The sequence below is a fragment of the Sturnus vulgaris genome, chromosome 7 (genome assembly GCF_052056855.1).
Source record: "Sturnus vulgaris isolate bStuVul1 chromosome 7, bStuVul1.hap1, whole genome shotgun sequence".
Classification (NCBI taxonomy): Eukaryota; Metazoa; Chordata; class Aves; order Passeriformes; family Sturnidae; genus Sturnus; species Sturnus vulgaris.
In genome coordinates, this window is record NC_142249.1 from 9,296,675 (window position 1) to 9,318,277 (window position 21,603).

At 41.6% G+C, this 21,603-nt stretch overlaps 1 protein-coding gene across 16 annotated transcripts in view; it reads left to right on the forward strand.

Moving 5' to 3' along the window:
• The window catches only part of LOC106863060 (uncharacterized), a 65,025-nt gene that overhangs the window by 18,758 nt on the left and 24,664 nt on the right, over positions 1-21,603 (forward strand). For 9 of the 16 annotated variants that reach the window (XR_015804758.1, XR_015804757.1, XR_015804760.1 and 6 more), the window contains exons 8-13: positions 5,731-5,851; positions 5,926-6,057; positions 12,073-12,112; positions 15,132-15,226; positions 16,103-16,170; positions 16,337-16,414. Coding sequence is in view for 1 of the 16 variants with exons in the window: in XM_088167747.1 (XP_088023873.1) it covers positions 6,017-6,057; positions 12,073-12,112; positions 15,132-15,226; positions 16,103-16,170; positions 16,337-16,414 (322 nt within the window). In the remaining 15 variants the exon portion in view is untranslated. The other 7 variants (XR_015804765.1, XR_015804764.1, XR_015804767.1 and 4 more) reach the window with 3 other exon arrangements.

A 21,603-nucleotide genomic window follows, 5' to 3' on the forward strand; every position in this document is an offset into this window, starting at 1 on the left:
TAGTTATTGCACCAAGATTTAATTATTTGAAGGGTTGGGATGTCTGGGACTCTGCTAAAGGAAACCTGGTCTGCTTGTGAGTGGGGTGTGCAGGGAGCTGAGTGGAGCCCCTGTTGGGTGCCTGGGGCCAGCAGTGAAGGTCTCTGGTGTTGGCAGTGTGGCTGCCAGAGTCCCTCCTGAATGCTCAGGCTGGGAAGTTTCCTTTACAAAGTTTTAGATTTGTAATCCCTGCAGGAAACACCTTGATCTGTGTTACTCAGCCAGACCCTGTGGGCCTTTGCCAGAGCAGACAGACAGGGACTGGGTGAGCCTTTGCTCAGCATGGCCATGCTCATGGTCCGGGTCATATGATATAGACAGATTGACAAAAAGGGAGAGAGAGGGAGAAAGAACTGGGGAGAGTTTGTTGTTTATTCCAGTCAAAGCACTAGAAAGAGATTAGCTGGTCTAGAGTGCAATAATTAAAGTTTTGTGTGTTGCTTTTTACACAAGCAGAAGAATTCCCTGGATTCACAACCTCTTTCGTAAGTGACAAGCTACAGTAGCCTTCTTTCCCATCTTAGGAGGGAGGAGTAAGGAGCTGATGAGCAGCACCTGGGACACCTTTGTCTAGACAGGGCTCTTTGCTTCTTACAGGATAAACTGTTTTTCAGGGTCTGTGTGTGTACAGTTCCTAATGCGACAGAAATGCCTTTTTGATGTAGAAGCCATACAAAGAAATAACATTTAATTATAGCCAATTATGATTTATAGCCTTTGAGGGAGAAAAAATGAATGCCAGAAGCTTATTGCTAAGGGAGGTCAGGCAAGGAGGAAGCTGCAGGAAAAAGCCATCAGTTATTTCTTACTGTCTTTTGAGGAGAGTCTCCCAGTATTTGTAATCTTCTGCCTTAGAAGGAAAGCAAAGTGATCTATTTCTGCTCATGAGGTCTGGAATAGACACCTATTTAATATGTTAGGCCATTAAGAGGATAAGTGGAGCATAAACATCTATGCAGGCAAATGGAAGATGGGCTAAGGAATTTCTAGCAATAATTTGGTTGGTTGGTGTTTGTTTTTATTTGTGCCTTTGCATTTGGATGGGTTTTAACAGAACACTTAATTCTTCCACTGTACATGTACTGGAAAGCATGTACACAAGGGTAATGAAGTTTGGGGTGCTTTATAGTCCTTTTGGTAGGTGCAAAACCATGTTTAACACCGAGTTTGATGCCCTGTGTTGTCCTGATGGCTTTGTGTCCGAGCACAGGCAGCCTTCTGGCAACCATAAGCGCAGATTCCCATCTTTGTTCCCATCTCCATTGAGGTGCTGTGCTCTTGGCATGTGGGCACCAGCAGATGCCATCGAGCCTAAAGTGGCACTTGGCACCTGTGTACCAGTGCCCTTAAGAGGAGGGACTTGTACAGAAGAGCCACAGCTCACAAACTGCCCGTCTAAACTCGTTTTGCTTGGCACGGAGCAGACTGGCTCCATTCTGGGCAGGCAGGCGCCGTGCCATGGCAGCAGATGGGGCTGAGGGAGGGCAGCACTGGGGAAACCTTCTCCAAACACCAAGTGCCCGTGGCTGAGGGCAGGGTTTGCAGCCAGCAGCGCCGGAATGGCTCCCTGTCCTCAGCTCCCAGCTCCGCCGTGAGCGGCTCCGTGATGGATTTTAAGAGTTCAGCCCTTGTTTCACAATGTGCTGTAGTTACGTTGCTCCTGACAAAATCATTTCAGCCTGAATGGTGCAGCAGGGGCTGAGAACTGTAACAAACAGACTCACAGAATTATGATCTTAATATTTGTGTGATACCATAACCAGTATGCTCTGTTTAATATTTTGTAGCATATTCTCCACAGTAAGTTACCTAAAAACAGCTAGAAACTGTCTCACGCAGGTGAGAAAAAAAAAAAACAACCAACAAAACACAAGATAAATGCAAGTATTGTTACAACCATTTCAAAATACGAGCAAATATATGCACCTGAGTTTATTTGTGGCACTTGTAGGAAAGACAATGTTCAAAATTAAAACAATATGACAATCCATAATTACCTGTTTGTTTCTTACACCAGACACAACAATGGTATGTTTTTGAGGCAGAACAGAAGTAAAGCATCTTTTAGAGCTGGTTGCCACACCTGTGATCCACCAGGGTTCCTGAATGCTCCCTTTTATCACCTGATAAATGCCCTGAACTTGCATTCTGAGTCATAGGTTGTCTATTTAAAAGTGATAAATACTTGAGGAACAAAATGCCACTATTGATTCCACTGATGTGGGTATGTAAGCAATGAGGCACCCATTCAACAATAAGCCCAGTGAGTGCAAGACAAGAATTCCTCCAAACTTCATTGGGTAAATATTGCTTTACAAAAAGCACAATCATCCTAGACATATTGCATATTCTAGATAAAGCCAATTTGACTACTTGAGCTGCTGTAAAAATAAGCTTAGCATTAACACTGAGGCTGGACAGGAACAGCAAACTAAAATCAAAAGAAACAAAACAAGGTATAGACTGACTCATGATATTCCTTGATCTGTCTGTAGTTGTCACACAGGACAGTTGTTATTCTCATCAAAACAGCAATTTAATGAAATTAATATCACTGTGGTGGCATCATTTGTTTTTGTGATGTTTTGTCGCTTCAAGAAAGATTATTTTTTCATACCCTCACTCACCAAAGAAGGATAACCATAATTTATTTTTTTCAAGTTTTACTCTACAAAGTTTTCTTGAAAGCTAGAAATACTTGGGGCCTGACAGATACAGTTTTTTGATCTGTTTTGTTTGGTGTTTTGTTTCTTTTAATCGGCTCCCAAATGAGAATGTCATTTGGGATGATGCAAAGAGCTTAAATACGAATTTTTCTTCTCTCAGCAGGAGAGAGAAGACTTTATATCCATAAAGTTATATAACACAGCAGTAACTGCCCTGACAGTACTAAAGTTAGTTACTAAAATTAGTAAAGTTAAGTATAAATATATAGGCTTAAGAGGACACTTTGCAATTACTATAAATTACTGTTAATTCATGCCTGGTGTCAGCCTCTGCTGAAAACTCCAGGGAGCAATTTGGGGTGTCCTGCTTCTTCCTGAGTGTCCCCAGCACTGTCCCTGCAGCCTGTGCCAGAAAAAGCACAGATGTGCAGGTCCCACACTGTAGGTAGTTTTCAGGGAAAAAAATATCAAATGCAAACAGTTACATTTTGGGAGCAGTGGGGCCCTGAGGAGACCTTGGATCTTGTTTGGTTGGTGTCACTTGGCTTAATTCAGCAGTTCCATTTTGCAGTGTAAGCAGGTCTCTGGGGCCGATTGCATTGCAGGTACATGGGGCTTGGAATGAGGTTTTCAAAAATCCCCATATGATCTTTTCAGGCAGCAGAGATCAACATCCTAATACCCTCAGACACTTGGCTTATTTTCTTTCTCTTCAGGGCAAAAGGATTTCAAATATTATCCCAAACCTCTGGCTACTTGTCAGAAAATACTTTCCTTGGGAAATACAGAACAAAACCAAACTTTAACAAAGCTGCTGAATTTACTTTCAGCTTTGGGATTCGCTGCAATACCCCTTACACAGGTCTTGCATCTCATGTAGTACAGAACCATCTATAGCAACAGCAAGGAATTGACTGGGGATCTGTTTTCTTCTAATACTGACAAGAAAAGGGAAAGCTGAGACCAGTTAGGGCAAAGAATACAATCCCTCTCCGGTTTTAATAATACTTTGAATTAAATACATTGCAATGTAGCAGTATTTCTTTTAGCAGGAGAGCACCAACACATTGTATAAGCCTTGCTGACTGAATGGAAATTAATTCCCATTCACAGAAATATATTGATAATATGTTTAGCTTGCACACTGAGAGCTAGCATGTTATTTTAGGATGGGGGTTTTTTTGGCCTTCAGAGTGGTGCTGCATATTGAGGTTTTATTTCCCTCAGCTATTCCATTACCAGAATGAAATGCCACCAGTTAATAGGATGGCAGAGTAAATGTCACAAGCTGAAGGGACCACAGGAATGTGTATTTGCCACATGTAGAAGCCGTGCTTTATTACCACGCAATGTGGAATTTATGAGCGTTGCTATAATATTCCAGATATGCCTCTCTGGTAATATCTGATATATATCAGTGCTAAAAGTCAGGATACTGCAAAATCAGCTGCCTCTTGCTCTCTGTGCCTTTCTTAGATACTCTGAAGCTATGTAGTCCCAGTAATGCACTGTCAACTAAAGCAGGTAAAACCAGCCCCTGCATATTATTTATTGGCCTACGAATGCAGATTGCAAACACACTTTATTACCTGCTAATTTACCACCCGCTGGCTGAAGGATGGCCAAAGTCTACTATTTGTTTTATAGGAATTCATTATGCCATTAACCTTTCACTCCTGCAGGCCACGAGCAAGAATCTCCTCAGTTAAATCACTCCTGTAATAATGCACTACAAATGAAAACAATGATTTATTGCACCCCACAAAGTCTAATGAACATAAATTACATCCCAATGCTCTGCGTGTTGCAGATGATTGTGTGCACAACTAGTTACTCTTTCCAAAGGCTGTTCAGGCCTCCTCTGAAACACCTTAAGTAAGAATCGTGCCCATTTTGGTGTTTGAGGTAACATTTTCGCATTTTGCCTTGCAATAACAGGGACAGCATTGAAGATGACGGGGTTTCTGTGTTCAGTTAGGTTTTGTAAGGGTGAAGAAGGAAAAGAAAGGGTAAGGCAGTAGCAGTTTTCCCCTCTCCTTTCAGCTATTACTGCTCTTCCGTGTGGATGGCAGTGAAGGCACGACACGTAGTCCAAGGGTGATCCAAAGAGACATTTATAACCCCCCCTTCTCCCAGTCAAAGCACAACTTTCTGCAAATTTCCTGGGGTTTCAATAAATGTTTTGTGACAGGGTACCTCTGCAGTGAGTGCAGCATGACACTCTATCGGTTCTGTACTTTCTGCACCTTTCTGATAGCCTAAAAAAATCTTTCCTACCCATTTCAAGCATTGCCAATTAAAAAAAAATCCTTTGCAGTATGTGACATTCACCTTGATACCAGTGACATTCAGAGAGCCTGCTGATTTTTAAGCTAGTGATTAAGAACTGTCTGAAATAGTTTCACACATGGTTTGTAAATCCTCAGTCAGAGCTTTTCCATCAGTGCCGCTGTGAAATATTTCTCCTTGGCTTTGCAGATGTATTAACAAATTCCTTTGCAGGAACTCCCTATCTTGAAAATGAAATAATCTCTTTCTTCTTGCAAACGTTTATTTTCTACAAATGCAAGAGCTGCTAGCCAATGACTCTAATGTAGCACAATTTTACACTAGATAGAGGTCAACCTAGAACATGGCCAAAGTAAACTAAAATTCTAGTAGCTTTCCCCCCTCAGAAAATTCAGCAGTCCCTTGTGCTTCGAGCATGAAATACAAAGGTATAAATGATATGATCAGAATGGCACCATCTATTTACTCAATTTCAATTGATCACATAAAGGAACAATCAACAGGGTAGTCTCTGTCCTGTTTAATAAATTCTGTATGTCTGAAAGGGTTGTAGAAAATTATTTATTCTGTTTGTTTCCAAAATAGAATTAGTACAGCTGATTTCCATCCTTGTGACATTTTGTATCTACTAGGGGGTGAGGGGGAGAAGAACCAGTGTTGAACTCCTCTGAATGTCAAGTCTAAGTCACTGCCATCATGCTCTTAGTGGTGTTATGCTCCTTTGATATTTTTTTAGCTATGGAGCTGGATTTGAAAATAAGAAGAAAGAGAAAACTGCAAGGAGTTCCCGCAGTTGTGACTGCGAGCAGCAGCAATCCCGGTGTGCCCTGACCTGCAGGGAGGCTGTTCTCTGGAAGGTAGGCAGCATCTCATGAAAACTCTTCCATTGGGCTGAGCTGCCACTTGCTAATTGAAAACTCTGTTCTTGAAGGCTTGTTTTGCAAGGTCTCCTCAGTTGCCACTCGAAGCTGTTCACAGCAGCACACAGCTGAAGGCAGGCTGCAGTCCTGTTAATCCTGTGGATGGAGGCATGGGATAGCAATGTCCTTAAGCACTCCCAAAGGTACAGGGCACTTCAATCTGTATGGCTTGTTCTGAATCCCAGCTAACGGTGCATGTGTTGGTTTGTAGTTTGGGTCAGAATTCGGCTTAAAAATTTTGGTTAGCAACTCTAAATGAAAATAATTACCCATTTATATCCCTGTCAAGGGGGCTGAATGGTATGTTCAGAAGTGACATCCAGGGAGCCCAGAGGACGAGTCCATTGGGCAGCTGCACAGCTGTACCCAGAGGTTTCCTTGGATTAAGTGCACTTCTAGATCATTTGGTAGGGAATAATCCAGTTTAATCATATGCTTGAGGGGGAGGAAATTACTTCAATTGGAGTCTCTTTATTAATCTGATCAACTTATGTACACCTTTTAGCTTAGCATTGTTTATTTGTTATAAGTGGGACTCAGCCACTGTGATCCATGTATTAATAAAATTAGTGTTCACTTCTTTATCTGAAAAAAATAGTGGCACCACTGCAGCAGTTCATATCAGATCCTGAGCGAGGGTCGCAGTTCAGTTGTTGAAAAACTTCTTTGTCCTTTTGGTTGTCTGATTTTCAGAGAAAAAAATATTGCACTCACACTTTTTCTTTCTTCTCCTGTCCCACTCGTTCAACACGTCTTGATAACTTCTGTATTTATTGGCCAGTCTCAGGCAAACTTGGCAGCTCTGCCTGAGCTGGGGTCTCATAGCTGTGAAGTGCCAATGGTTTTCATGAAAATCACTGTTTTGGCATGGGCTGCATTGTGCCTTTGGTGAAGGTGGAAACATTCCTTGCTCTGCCTGCCAGCAGCCTGGGTACCCACACGGCTCTGGGCACAGTGTGCCTGTCTGGCAAGTGAGCAAACATGTAAAGGTTCACAGAAGGAACTGAGGACCACTTGGAGGTCCTGCTGGGAAAAAGAGGGAAGTGGATGTTTGTTTGTCATGATAGAGGAGGAATTGGGAAAGGTGGGATCAGCAGGTGAGATTGGAGGAAAAGGAGCTCGATTTGCAGTAGTAACTGGGTTAACAGTTTACAGACAAAGTGGAAGATGGATGTCTCAGATATGCAGGAAATCAGGCTTCATTAGCTCTGCTCCTTGCAGAAAAACATGTTATTAATTGCCTTTGGTCTCCAGGGGAACCACCAGCCTCGTTTGAAACTATTCTGCTGCTTATTGTCTGAGCACTGAGGCATGCTCTGAACAGAGGGATGTCTTTGATGCTGATAGATCAAACCCTGTGCTGAAATCTGCTGAGATGAGGAAGCCTGAATCAGCAAAGCCAGCTTTTAAGGAAACAGAGATCCCTCTGTGGAATAAAGAAACAAGTGCTGCCAGAGACTGGAAATATGAAGTCTGTGCTCTTAAAAGCTCAGCACTCTCTGGGGCCCAGCCAGCAGCCTGGAGGACAGAGGAGAAATTACTTGAGGATTTCCATCCAAGGAGGAAAAGATTCCTAAGTGGCTGTGTGTAGGAGTGCAAGGACAGGCTGATATGATGTGTGGTTAATGCCTGCTCCCATGCTAGCAGGCTTGGAATACACAAAGCAGCATCATTAGCAAATGCTCTACAGTGATAGGAAAAATTGCCTGGGACTTTCTTTTCCTCTAACTCCTAATACATGTCAAACCTGTATATCTAGTTTGTGACTTTTTACCTGTCTTTTTGGGCAAGAATTCTGACACTAAGAACTCTCTTCTGCACAGATGAAGTCCAAGTCACGGGTTTGTTTAATCTCTTAAATCTCTTACTGCAAAGATCTGGGAGAGGGCAGAAAAAGCACTACATTATTTTTGGAGAAGTAGTTCCCAGCTCTGATTTTGTTCTTTAGCTCACATCCTGCTTCTCTTTGCCTTTTCACTATAATAATCTGATACAGGTCTGTTTTTTATCTAAAGGTAGCCAGTTTGTAGGTGTGCCTGCTGAAGGTGTGTGACCTAAATGATTGGATGCTGCTGCTTTACAGGGAAACACATTTACATGCGTGAACCCATCCTCTGCACTTCTCCAGAGGAGTGCAGTACATTTATCTCCGTGACTTCCTCTGGACCTTCTGTGGTGAAATCTTCAGCTGGGTGGGCTCTGGTTTAATGCTGCAAGGTTGTGATGCAGTTATCCAAACCCCAGGCAGGCTTCACACATCAGCTGCAGTGTTCACTTCTCACACTGCCTCTAAAGGAACAGTCTGAGCAGCAGCAATAACACACAAGTGGAATTTGGTTTGAACCACTACTCTCTTTTACAGAATTCACGTAACAGGAGAATATTCTGGAAGGAATCAAAGGCCTAGGCATAAATCATACACTACATGTACAGAGCAACACGTGGCTGCTTGGTGTTCTTAATGGATTGGGTTTTAACACAGTACAGTTGAAAATGGTGTTTAAATTTCAGTTGCTATATCATAATTGTGGAACAGGAGAGGTCTCAATTATATGGTAGAATAATTACATGTTCTAGAAATGTCTGGACATCCACTTAATGCCGTGGTCTGGTTGACAAGGCAGTGATTGGTCAAAGGCTGGACTTGATGGTGTTAGAGGTCATTTCCAGTCTAAGCGATTCTGTGTGGTAATAGCATAGAGGCAGAAGAAATTTGGGAAGATTAGTCAGTGGAATGCTTATTTTGTGGAAACTTTGGAAAGGCATTAAAACAGACAAGTACATTAACAAACTTAAAATAAGCTTTTTATTACTTAATATTTTTTCACCGAAATTCAAAGCTTTGGCACTCTAAGTAAAGCAGAAAGTGGAAATCTCAGCAGCGCTGCATTAATTTTTCAAGGCCTAATGTGCCAGACAGGGAATAAGTTATTACATCTGTTGCCCTCTGGGAGGAAGAATGAAAAGCACAAAAATGATTCTTCGCTGTTAGGATGGAATAACTGAATAATAGCTGATATAAGCAGCGGCGTGGCTGCAGAAAAGCTTACAGCAGCTTGTGTGTCATCATTAGGAGAGAACATTTCTCTGTATAACTAGTGTAGCAAGATTAGGAAACATGGCAGGGCTTATTTGTTCTTCTCATGGGGCCCTTTACAATTATGGGGGAATTTCAAGCCAGTGCTGATGATCTGTGTGAGCCCCTCCTTTTTTTCACGTTGAATTCTCAGCGTGTAGACATTGTTCTCAGGATCGAGGGACAGAAATACAGCTGGCCATGGCAAGTTAATGAGGCCAGTATGGCACTGCAAGCTGTGGTGCCCCGAGGCAGGTTAGGGATTTGTTTGCCACAAGCCTGGCTCTTGGGTGGGCTCCTGGAGATGATGAACTGAGTCCATAAAATCCTTGTCCCTCTGACAGGCAGAAGCACTTGCTGAGTTCTTTGGTGACTTGTTTTCCAAGGGAGAGCCCTGAAGGCCTCTTATTAATGATTGTCTTCTCTGTAAATACACTACTAAAGCTTTTTCAGTATTGTGATAACATGGCAAATAAACAATGATAACCCCAGAGGAAAATATAGGAATTACTTGTGTGTCCATGAGCTAACCTGGGAATGAAGGTACCAAAGCACCATCCCCATACTTTACTGGTGCCTCAAGCTAAAGTATCTCAGTCCTTTGTCATCCCCAAGAGGTATGAAAGGCTTCAGTAACAGGGCGTGGAGCCAAGGAAGAAAAACAATGTGGATTTTTAGAAGGCTCTTTATCCGCCTGTCTCCTTGGAAAATCAGATATTACAGTGGCATGTGGATCTAGAAAGGCACGTGGACAAAAGAGATGAAAGCACCTTAGGCCTTCTCAAATCAATGCCCTTTATTGAAAAAAAATATTAGAATGCAATGTATAGATTTTTATCCTCACTTCTAATCAGTCTTAGTGCAGCCTTATATAACATGCTTTGTTGTGGATGCCATTGGCTTGTGAGGCAAAGAAAGCTCATTTCACCTGGTGGAACTAACTGCACTGAGGGCTTTCATGCATATTTCCCTAATTAACACTGAACTGATGCTGTTTCTCTGGCATGGCCGTGCCTTGTCAGGGGTTCATCTGAGGTCTGAGACAGAGCAGGCTGTGACAATTTACAGTGCTGCAGGACGCAGTGCATAAACAGTGGCTATTTAAAGGCTGATCTGAGCTAATAGAGGAGTAAGTGCAAACTAAACCTTATGGAAACAGTCTGTCCCTGATGTTTTGCAAACACCATCTAAGTGTATCTGTGTATTGAGGCAGATTAGGGGTAGTCCTCTACTGCAAGCGTTCTTTAATTTTCTTAATGCTTTTATTTGCACCAAGCAATGCCAGGGCAGGTATCAGTATGTGGATTTAGCTGAAATCAGCTTTTTTTAAATGTGGATCACCACTCTATTTAATTAAGGGTTGTTGGAAAGCTTCCACCTGTTCTGTGTAGACTAGCTGTGCCTTAAGCCTTATGTAGCTGATTTTAACAGATTGTCACTAAGTCATGGCAGGTCATGTGCTCGTATAACTTATATCAGCATTGTCCTTGAAAAGCCAGTGTAGCAATTCCACTGTGACATGGTTGGCAGTGAGGGATCTTCCTGGCCACAAGCACCTTAGCTTTGACAGTGGTGCACCAAAGGTGAAATTATCTGTCTGTACACAAGCGTGTGACTGTGTTTTATTTGTTAAACATACATAAAGTAAAAAAACAAAAACAAAACCAATTCATGTCCCTGCCTCTGCTAGCTTGCAATTAGCCCTGCATATGAGATTAAGCACCAAACCCCCAAACTGTGCACAAATTAGTCTTTGATTCTTGAGATCTGCTTACCTTGAGAGGAAACTGCAGTTAAAGCTTGGGAAAAGCAAGATCTGCAAGTGTTAGGAGTAAACCAATTATAATAAGGGGAAGATTTTCCATTGTGAAGGGTAATCTGTCTCAGAGGTAGATTAGCACTGACACATCCCCTTTAGACAAGAAGCTGGGAACTGACAGCCATTTGGAATTATGTCTGGAAGTGCTGTCAACACCCACACGTCATGAAAAAAAGAAACGTGGTCTCTTGGCTGCCTGCAAGTTGCAGCCATCTGTTTGGATGGAGAATTCCTGCTCTGGGGTTGGTTGGAGTAGTTCAGCAGGACTTCATGGGTGCCAAGCAGCAGTAGCTTGAAAAGAGCAGACTGTGTATCTCAACACACGCTGCAGCTTTTATTAGGAGCCCTCATTCTGCATGAGTGCAGCAGCATCAGAGGCAGCCTTGCTTTGCTGACATGTGTTGATACTGACATGTCAAAGCAAAGGAGCAGGGACAAATAAAACAGATTTGGAGGGACTTTGTACGTGCCAAAATGCAATGCAATGGGCGCCTCAAACTTAAAATAGTGTGGGACAATCCGAATGTCCTTAGGAGAGCCATGTCCTGGGATTTCTAGATGAATAGGAAAAATCACTGCCTTTTCACCACCCACTGAATCAGCTGGAATTTATGACATAAAATTGCTCATTCAATTCCAGAATGGGAGAAGTCAGTCAGAATACCTAATTATATGGTTATTGAATATGGACAGAGCACTTTTTAAAAAAAATAAAATAAAATGTAACTGTGCCATAGAAGTGGAGAGATCTGCATAGCTGGGAGGCAGTGCAGCTGTAAGGAATTTTATTCATATGCTGTGTGTTTTGTTCGACACTTAACAAAAAAATTATTTCACTGTAGGAAAAAAGCAGCCAGTGATGATTATTTCACTAGGTCTTCAATATATTAATTCTAATTCTCATCTTACTTAACAATTTTTCTTTTCGTTTTTCCTAAAAAGTTCGTTGGAAAAAAAGGAAATGCAGTAATTTTTTACCTAAGTGAAGTAACAGTGCAGATGTCACCTTTAGCCAGAAGTGTGGTCACTGCATCACTGCTGTTCTCATTTGTGTTGTTGGGGAATGATTGTGTGTAGCATTGGAGGCTTCTAAGGTTAGTGTCTAACCCCACAGATTTCCAGAGACCCACCTTACTGCCTCTGTCAGACAGGTGCAGCATGCTTTTACAGGGTCCCCAGGAGGAGACATTGGAGGTGATGTTGGACACAGGTCTTCCCTTTGCCAAAAGACTGTTTTAAACTGTCTTTCTTTCTTTTAACTAGAGAAAATTGCCCACACTGCTCCATTCTTCCTTGTTTTAAAGTAAGTATTACGTTCAGTCTTTCTGTCAGAGATCTGTTGTTATCTGTCTTTTTTCCTTAAGAAGCCCAGTTGCTTCTGGCATGTAACTGTCTTTACTCCTGTATTTTTTTAAACATGTCTACCTTTCCTTTTTTTTTTTTTTTTTTTCAAATATTTTACTTCATTTCCTACATCCCTGATTTTTAACACAACCATGCTGGTGACTGAATAATGCCACCACCAACTCCTAAACAAGTAGGTTTTGATAAAATTGCTTTGGAATTATAAAACACGGAGCAGGTTTCTAGCAAAAACGCCCAAGTGATCTGCCTCTACCTAGCTGCAGCATGGAGATGGGGACACTGAGCTGCAGAGCAGGCTCTGTGCAGCAAACCCAGCAGGGTTTGCCTGGGTGGTGGTAATGGGGAGTTTGGACCTCCAGGTATCTCTGGCTCAGCTGTGACACACAAGGATGCACATGAAGAACCTGTCCAGCTCTTCCATAGTGACAAAGTGCCATTTGTGTGTCTTGGTTTGAAAGACAGGTCTTTGCTAAGGAAGGCAGGAACCTTTCTTGAAATGGAAAATGTAAACCCCCTCCCTTCAAATTATTATAATTTTGAAATTGAGGGGCTCTCAGGTGAATATATAGGAATAACAGTTATTTATTAGGAAAATTAAAATAAAAATACAGCAATACAAAACAACAGAACACTGGCAGAGTCAGAATCCAACCTGACACCCCATCAGTCAGTCAGGGTGTTGGTGCAGTCCCATTAAATGGTGGCTGCATCCTCCTGCAGTGACAGATGTGGTTCTGTTGGAGCAGTGCCCCTGCAGAAGGTGCAGTTTTCCTCCAGAGGTTCAGTGATGATGTAGAAGGGTCTGGTTTTCCTCTGGAATCCGGTGGGAAAAGGCTGCTCTGATGTTCCAAATCTCAGTTTTTATCTAGGTAGGAAATGCTTGGCTCCTCCCCCTGGCTGGAGCATCTCCCAATGGGATGATGGAATTTTATCAGCCAGGCACTGGGACCCGATGGGATGATGGAATTTTATCAGTCGTGCAGTGGGATTCAATGGCCATTAACAGGAGATATCTCCTGGAGGAAGGATGGGTTGTGGAAACAATAAAGAACACTGCCCCACCTGATTTTAACAGATGGTAGAATACATAGTTTTGGTCACATCCTGCATTGCAACCCAAGACATTGAGTCTGCTGGTGGTGACGAGGGAGTTTCAGCTCTCCCCACTGTGCTGGATGAGCGTGCTCCATCCCTGCTCTCCCTGTCAGCAGGGCTCCAGGTGAGAAGCTGCTCTCTCTGCCCTCAGCTGGCACTTGCCATGGTGAGAGGCAGCCCATGTCCAGGACAGCACTGCCCAAGCCCTGGGAATGTCTGCTCCATCTGGGACAGTGGCCTGGAAGCCCTGCAAAGGGTTTGGTATTGTATTCCAAAGAATTATTGCATCTATTATTTCAGCCTTTTTTCTTATCTGTCGAAGTTTTCTGAGGTTGCTTGTTGAAGCAAATGCTCTCCACTTCTACCATTTCCAAGAACCTTTTACCCTTGACTAGACAAACGATGACATTGCCGTGTCACTAATCTTGCCGATTTTCACAGTGTTTGATAAACACTTTGGGACAGATTTCATCACATCCAGCAGATTTAATGCTTCTTTAGATAAGGCAAGTGCCTAACAGTAACACTTTCCTCAGTCAATTCAACTACAAGTAAATACTCCGTGTGATTATAGGATTAAATCTGAAGCAAAAGCCTGGTATTGTAAGCAGTTAAAAAACTCTTGTTAAAGCTCTTCTTTCTCTCACTTGCTGTAGAAAAGGGACTCATTTTTTCCTTGACAGATTTTCACTTATAAAAATTGATTGTATGCTTAAAAAACCAGGTTCTTGGGAGAGCTTTAATTTCCTCTTGAAAGGATCATTTTTTTAAATGGAAGTGCACTTGATTTTGGAAAATTTCAATTTTATTTATTCCAAATCTCCCTGCAAACCTGTTATTCTGCTTGATCCATTTTTCCTTTTCATACTCGTGAAAGTTGCCATAGCTACCCATAAATTGCTGATTTTTTTTCCCCCAATTAAATCTCAGTAGTTACAAAGAAAGATGCTGTTACTTGTAGCAATGAGAGGTTTCCTCTTCAGCCCCTCACCCTCTTTTTGATTGTGTCTATTAAAGCAGCAATATTTCTCTGACCTATGCTTACCTGATGATTCAGAGGCTCAGACATGAGATTCCATACTCAGAAATTACTGCAGTGGGTGTTAATATCTGTGTGGGAAACGGTAAAGCTAAGAATTTATAATATGCCCAACACGGTCCATGAGGCTCTGACAAAGCATTCCTATTGCTATTCCTAATGTGGCCCTCTGGAATTTAACACTGGATCCCAGTTCCCCAGTGAATGAAACATCCAAACACCAAAAAAAGGCAAGGAAGGAGGATCTGGAAAACGCCCAAGCCAGTCAGCCTCCCCTCAGTCTCTCTGGAAGTTTTGGAGTGGCTCATCCAAAAAGCCATTTGCCCTGTGCTAGATTCTGTATTGCACAAGTGGCCTCACTCCTTGTCCCCTGTGACATTTTATGTAATGTGTACAAAGTGGGATATCCATTCACAGGGAAATCCAGTTCAGTGTAGCAGGGAAGTAGAGCTCAAAGTGAGCTTAAAATCCCCTTGCTGCCCTTGGCTGATTTTCTTCCATAAGCCTGAGAGCCAAGAACTTTGCTATCAATCCCATTGAATGAAGTGAACAAGATTTTTATTATTTCATCAGAGAAAAGAAAGCCACGGCAGTTCAACTCTCTCTCCTCTCAGACAGTTCCATTTTTAATTCAGTCGTTGAAGCAAACAAAAAGCCTTCCTTACACATTTTAGTGATAACACATCACCAAGCATAGTCCAAAACACTTTTGGAGTGGCTTCCTAAAACTTATCAGACTTCCCAAGTCATGGTTTATCCTGGCACTCCCTTGGAAACTTCAGCAATGAATCAAACTTACTGTTTTCTGTTTCTATGGAAATAGAGCAGGGGCACCCAAGAAATCATCCAGTTTGTATCAGCTGGTGAAGAGAAGAGGGAAATGCCATCCCAAACTTCAGAGCTGGGTCAGAACCCACACAAGGTAAGAGCTTTAGTCCAAGTCCAATGTTTTAAGGACACTGCACAGCAAGGCAGGATTTGAGTGCTGTGTCACTGCCTCTGGGGCTGGCTAGGTAACACTGATTAATTATACGAAGACTTCTGTGACATATTTCTTTGGAAAATGCAAAGCCATCATATATCCTTCCCTGTGAGGTGCTGAGGCCCTGGCACAGGTTTCCCAGAGAAGCTGTGGCTGCCCCATCCCTGGAAGTGTCCAAGGTCAGGTTGGACGGGGCTTGGAACAACCTGGGATTCTGTAAAGTGCCTTTGCACTTTAAGGTCCCATCCAAGCTAAATTTCTCTGTGATTCCGTGATTCTATGACATAGACAAATGTTGCTTTTGAAATACCCAGCGTGGTTTTCCCAATGTGCTGTGCTATAGGCAAAAAAAGCACAGACCATATTTCCAGACATGTTTTCTACAGGTGCAAAGGATGGACAGACAACCACGTGGCTATACCAGCATTTGACTCAGCAGCTCTTACTTAAATTAAAAAAAAAAAAAAGCCAAATTAATTCATATATATGGGGTACTTCATAAAGCAGTATCCAACTAGTCTTGGCTGTAGCTTGATCTATAACACACACAGCTTTTAAAAATGTTTGCAGTGCTTACAGTATATGCAGCAGCATCTAAAGCCCCTTGGAAGGTGTAGGTTGCTGGTGTAAAGGGACCTTTCTGAAAAATACATGATATTTTCTTCATGGGAGATGAAATAACTCACTAAAATAACAGGATTACATCCTTTATATAATTTTAAGGGAAGTCAGTCTTGTAGTTAATGTTCTTGGCAAGGATTGTATCTGTTTGAAATGATGCTTTATTTTAATGTGTTTTCACACTGTCATGCAGGTACCCAAGGGAGCCCTTCCCTAGATGAGCAGATCACCTCCATCCCCTTTGTGCTGGACTTCCCTGGTAAGTAGAGAACATGATCTTCAGTTCACAGGAACAGCTGCAGACATGTTATTAAAGCTGAATATCTGAATTAAGAAATTCTGGAACTAAAAACATGCTGAAAAGCACACATCCCAAATTTAAAATGCCAATAGACACACTAATGTTATTTATCTATTTTTCCTAGAATTATTTTCCATTCTTCAGACAATACAGCTAAAGTGTGTGGCCTGGAAGATGTCTCCAATTTTGCCAGATTTAAAGGGTATGGGAATTTCAACATTGCCATAGTGAAATTTGGTACTGTTTCATCTCTTTGCTCACATGGTTTGTCACTATTTAATTTGGAAAACTGACTGATCTCTTTTCACTGATGTCTGTCTTCACCATCTTCATATCTTCAGAAAAAAAAAATCTGTAAGAATTTTTCAAATAAGTAAGCCTTGTAGGGTTTTGGGAATCTCAGCTTACCCTTTAGATGTTTGACAGGCTGGAGAATATATTCATGTATAACAACAAAAGGAATGATGATACATCTTCTCTCCTCTGAAATACTGTCTGCTTAAAATGAGACTTTTAAAATGAACACTGGAAAGGAACCCCTGTAAAAAGCTTATTTTCTTTTGACAAGGTATAAAGTTCCTTTCTCTATTTCTTTTTTAAGAAAAATGAACAAATTAATTTTTTCCTGTTTAGACTAATTTGAGGTGGAGTAGAAGGAATACAATGGCTTAATTATTTGCATGGTAATTTTTGCTTTTCTGCAGGAGAGTGAACATGTGTATATGAGAACTTTTATTAATAATTCCCAGGTGTGTGGCAGAAACACGATCTGTGTCAGTCAAAATACCCAAGTTATTATTTGTTTCATTACATGCAATATAATTGCATTTCATCCTTCTGGTTTCAAGAGCTGAATCTTGTAGTGCATTTCCTTTTACTAAATGCTACAGAAGAGATGTAATTGAGCTTCAGTAAGTGGATTTTGAAGCTGTTGTGGAACATCAGCTTGCCCAACTATGCCAGTGCCTTTCTTGAGAGTGACTGTGAAGTTTGGGTCTCACTTTGGATTCTGAGTTGAAAGACATTGGTCAAATATTTTTGGTCTATTGTGCCTTCAAGGGCACTACCAGGAGAGCTAAAATCATAAATGTGGGGCAGCAGTCCCACCTGTGCAGGTGAGCCTGCCTTTCTGTGCCTCAATGGAAGCAGAGAGAATGCAAACAATGCCCAGGGCTACCAAAAGAAAATCCCTTCCCTGGAGAAGAGCCACACACCACAGGTGACCTGTCCTTCCTGGTAAGGGTCTGTGCTGCTGGCCACAAGCAGGTGTTTAATTGGGACAGGACCATCAAGGTCAGAAGGTTGTTGGGTTTTTTTCACAGATCTGGGTGAGTGGTTCCAGCCCTCAGGGTGGGACCAGGCTGGAATGAGCCTCACCAGCATCACCTGGCCTTCCACCTAGAGCTGCAGCCCATCAGCCCCAGAAAGTTCTGGAAGCACCAGCCTGAAGGTTCAGGTTTGGGTAGAAATGGCTTAAGGGTATCTGTTCTCTGTCCTTTGCTGAGCTATTGTTTGGATTTCCTGGGCTGGCTTGGCTGAGGATCACTGTGGGGGTTTTGTTGCTGTCATCATCCTGGGAGCCCTACCTTGTGAGGTCTGTGACTCTAGTTTTAAGAGCAGAGCAATGGAGTGACTTAATATAAACTGTGATTTGCTGGAACACTAAGCAAGACAAATGTGTATTGCCTCTTTCAGAGTGCTTAGATTTTAAACCTCTGCTTGGAATTCAGCAGGCTTGCTCGGTAACAGTTAGTTGGTGGCACTTCAGCAAGTGCTATAGCAGATGTGTCTGTCCTCGGTGAAATATGAATCATCTGAAGTTTTGTAGTGGATTCTAATGAAGTGTGGTCATACATTACTATGGAAGGTGCAATGGCTCAGTATTTCAAGATAATTTTTGTGTATGGGAAAGTCAAAAATTTAGTATCTTACACGATGGTTTTCCTTCTGAAACAGTTTTAAGCCTAGCACGTGCATATTCAATTCACCTCCTACATAAATGACTCAGATTTGGTAGGAAAGTTGCTGAGCTTGCTTTACTGTGTGAGTGTGAAATGTCAGGAGGCTGCAATTCCCTCATTTCTGAATGAGTGGGGCATGCACTGTTTTTCCTAGGGAGGGGTAGAGTCTTCAGAGACTTTTTAAATGCCCAGGCTGTGCTGTCACACCTCGCCTAGGTTTTTGGTTGAAAACTCAATTGCTGTTCATATTTCCAGATCATAACTTGGATCTGCTGTGAAACTCTGAGTGTTGGGATGGTGTTGCATGTTTGTTGTTGGTTCTGGGTGCTCTGGGAGGTGGCAGGACAGCAGCAATGTGGAGTTTTGCCTTACAGCCATCTACACAAGAGAGTTAATAGTCCAATCCTCACAGTGCAGCTGCTCAGCTATTGTTTGTGAGCAAAGGGGCACTCAGGGCTGACAGTAAGATTCTGAGAAGATGCACACATAAAAAAAAACTTCTTTAAAATACTAATTTAGAAAGATGTGGAGGGATGATCTTTGCACATTGTTTTCTGGCTTCTTTTGTCAGGCCCAAGATTTCATCCTAGCTGATACTGAGAGAAGTAAATGCCTACTTCTTTCTGCTGAAGGTAGTTTGCTCCTCATAGAGCACAAGTTTCCTGTGATTTGAACAAAGTCCCTTTCAAACCAGGCTGGCTTTCCCTCAGGAAAAAAGCCCCACTGTCCTACACAACCATTGGATCTGCATTGGTGTCCTTGAGTGGTTTACTGTAAAAACAAAATTCATACAAAGATCCCACATGGAAAAGATCCACTTGCAAGGAGCTGGATTGATGGTCCTTTGATTTGTCTGTTGTGTTTTTGAGATGTAGCTTTTTTTTGACATTTTAGCTGCCTGTTATGCCATGATGTAAAGCACAGTGACAGCTATATTTACACTAGCTGTAAATCTGGTTCTGTAAACACCAGATGAAACTGAAACTTGGACACAGGCATTTTCCCAAACTGTCACTACCGTGACAACACAGTTCTGTCCAGAAATGCAATGAAACTGGTTATAAATCTGCAGGGGTGTTGGCTAGTAAACTTAAGGGACTTGACATACATTACTCCAGGTCTGCTTATTTTTGGTGTTTCAATATTGGATTGATGGATATATAGACGGATGTATTCTCACCAGAATCATCCCTGTTCCTGGAGAGGGAGAAAACCACAAGGGAAAAGTTGTAGGACAGTAGGATTTGGGAGAGCTGAGGGTGGCACGTTGTTCTCGAGTGTTTTCTTCCATAGGCTGTGACTAATACAACAAAATTCTCCTAGAGACTGGCTGGAAGATGTTTCCAATTTAATTTTCTAAGCAAGCTGAGGCTACACACTCACACTTTTCTATCCAGCTGCTCACAAACACTGAGGCATGACCTCGAGTAGGCTGGGTGGGATTTCTCCCGTGTGACAGAGACAAGGAAGGCCAGCTCTTGAATATGCATTGCATCCCTGGGTTCCTTTTGATTGCCAGCTCATAAAATCACATATTCCTGAGTAATGAATAAATAATACTGATCTGAATAAATGATACTGTTTCAGCTCAAGGCCCTTCAGCTGTGAAGGATAATGGGCTGGCATGGAACCATTCCTTTTTAAAATGGTGTAGGATAGGGCTAGACTTGCTAAACCAGGCTTCTGGCAGGCTTCTTTATTGCATCCAATAAAAAAATTCAGACTCCTGCAAAAGGGCTTCAAGAGAGCTGTTTTTTTTTTAGGGTTCATTTAATTTGGGTTTTGGTGGTGGTTTTGGTTTCCACCCCCCCTCTCCCAGATGGAAGCTATGCACATTCTGTTGTAAATGCATGGAAGTACATTAAAGGCTGTACGTCATTAAATTGGAATATCAGGGGAAAAAATACTTGAAGGGAAATGCCTGCTAAATAATACAAACATTAACAAATATTATCTTTCAGGCAAAGAAACCATTTTTTTCATCTAAAATGATAGTTACAGGAAATTATTCCACTTTAATCAGATATTGGTGGAATGAGCAAATAACAGGAAATGTGGAATCAATGGGGGCTGTTCAAAAATGAGTGAGTTAAGGTCACAGTGGAAAGATCCTATCATCAATTGCACCTATCTGGAAAGTCTTGTATCTTCTTGAGGATTAAGAAACACTTCCTTGAGAGATTTCATGAGTGTGTATTTAAGTGACTCAAACTTTCCTATAGCCCTTCTTGTACAAATTCTGGGATCTAGTGGGAGCTCCATATGGGTTTTTTTTAATCTTATATATTTAAATAAGAAATTTAGTATCTTTCTGATGTTTTTTAAACTAATTCTTCTTGCAGCAAAAGTCAGGAGCAAAAGTAATCACTTTCAGGGAAAAGTACAAATTTATTTTTTTGGAACATTAACTTCAAGTGCCATAAATATAATAGATGTACAAAATAGCTGTTAAGGGATCTTTATAAGCAAATGTAAAAGTAGATTTTTCTTGGATGCATTTTTTCCTTGATAGAGTTTCTCAAGATACTTTAAGTTCTCACAAAACTTTGCATATAATACATATTCAGTATATTGCTGAGAAGTTTGGTGTTTAAAGAGTTTTTCTGTGAGAATGGGATAGACACTCTGGTGCCTTAGGTGAAGTAATGTGCTATTGAATCATTTAGAATAGAATCAAATTTGGGATTGAAAAAATACTATTCCATGAGAGAAAAGATACTTCAGAGCCTCTTGGGGTTTAATGTACTGTCTGAGCTTTTCTGGGCCAGGTTGAATTATATGGTGGTAATAGGGTTTGTTGCATATTAAATTGGGTGATAATAAAAGCAGAAAAATAATTGTGCCCAGCTGGTATCTTGGCAGACTTAGAACACTGATCCATCTTTTGTGGTTGTGGTCTTATTTGTGACAAATATCGAAGTTTATTACTGCTTTAATTTCAAAAAAGAGTTATATCTGCCTGGCAAGTGCTTCCCTGTTGTCATTCCAAATCCACGTGAGGGGACCACTGCCAGTGCAGTGATGCAAAAATAATGCAAAAAATAATATAAATGTAATATCATATACATAATATAATAAAATAATGCAGGTTTTGTACCATGCCTTGCCCGTGGTCAGTGAGTATTAATGAGTTGCATGTTCTGCCTTGTTGAGCCCAGACTACCTTGCTCCCATTCATGCCAGTGTGTGCAGGGGGGTGCCGTGTGTCACACAAATTCCCAATTTAGTGGCACATCTTTCACCTTTGTTAATTAAAGGAAAGGAACAAGCCAACCTCACAAGTTGGGCTTTTTTTACTTTCTTTCATGTTCTCCAGCTGTCAAAATGTTCATTACTCTCATGCTGAGCTTTTGTTGCAAAATTCCTCTTGTGACTTCCCTCCTTGCACCTTTAACAGCTGAAGGGTTAGGGCAAGATGTTCAGGAATGTG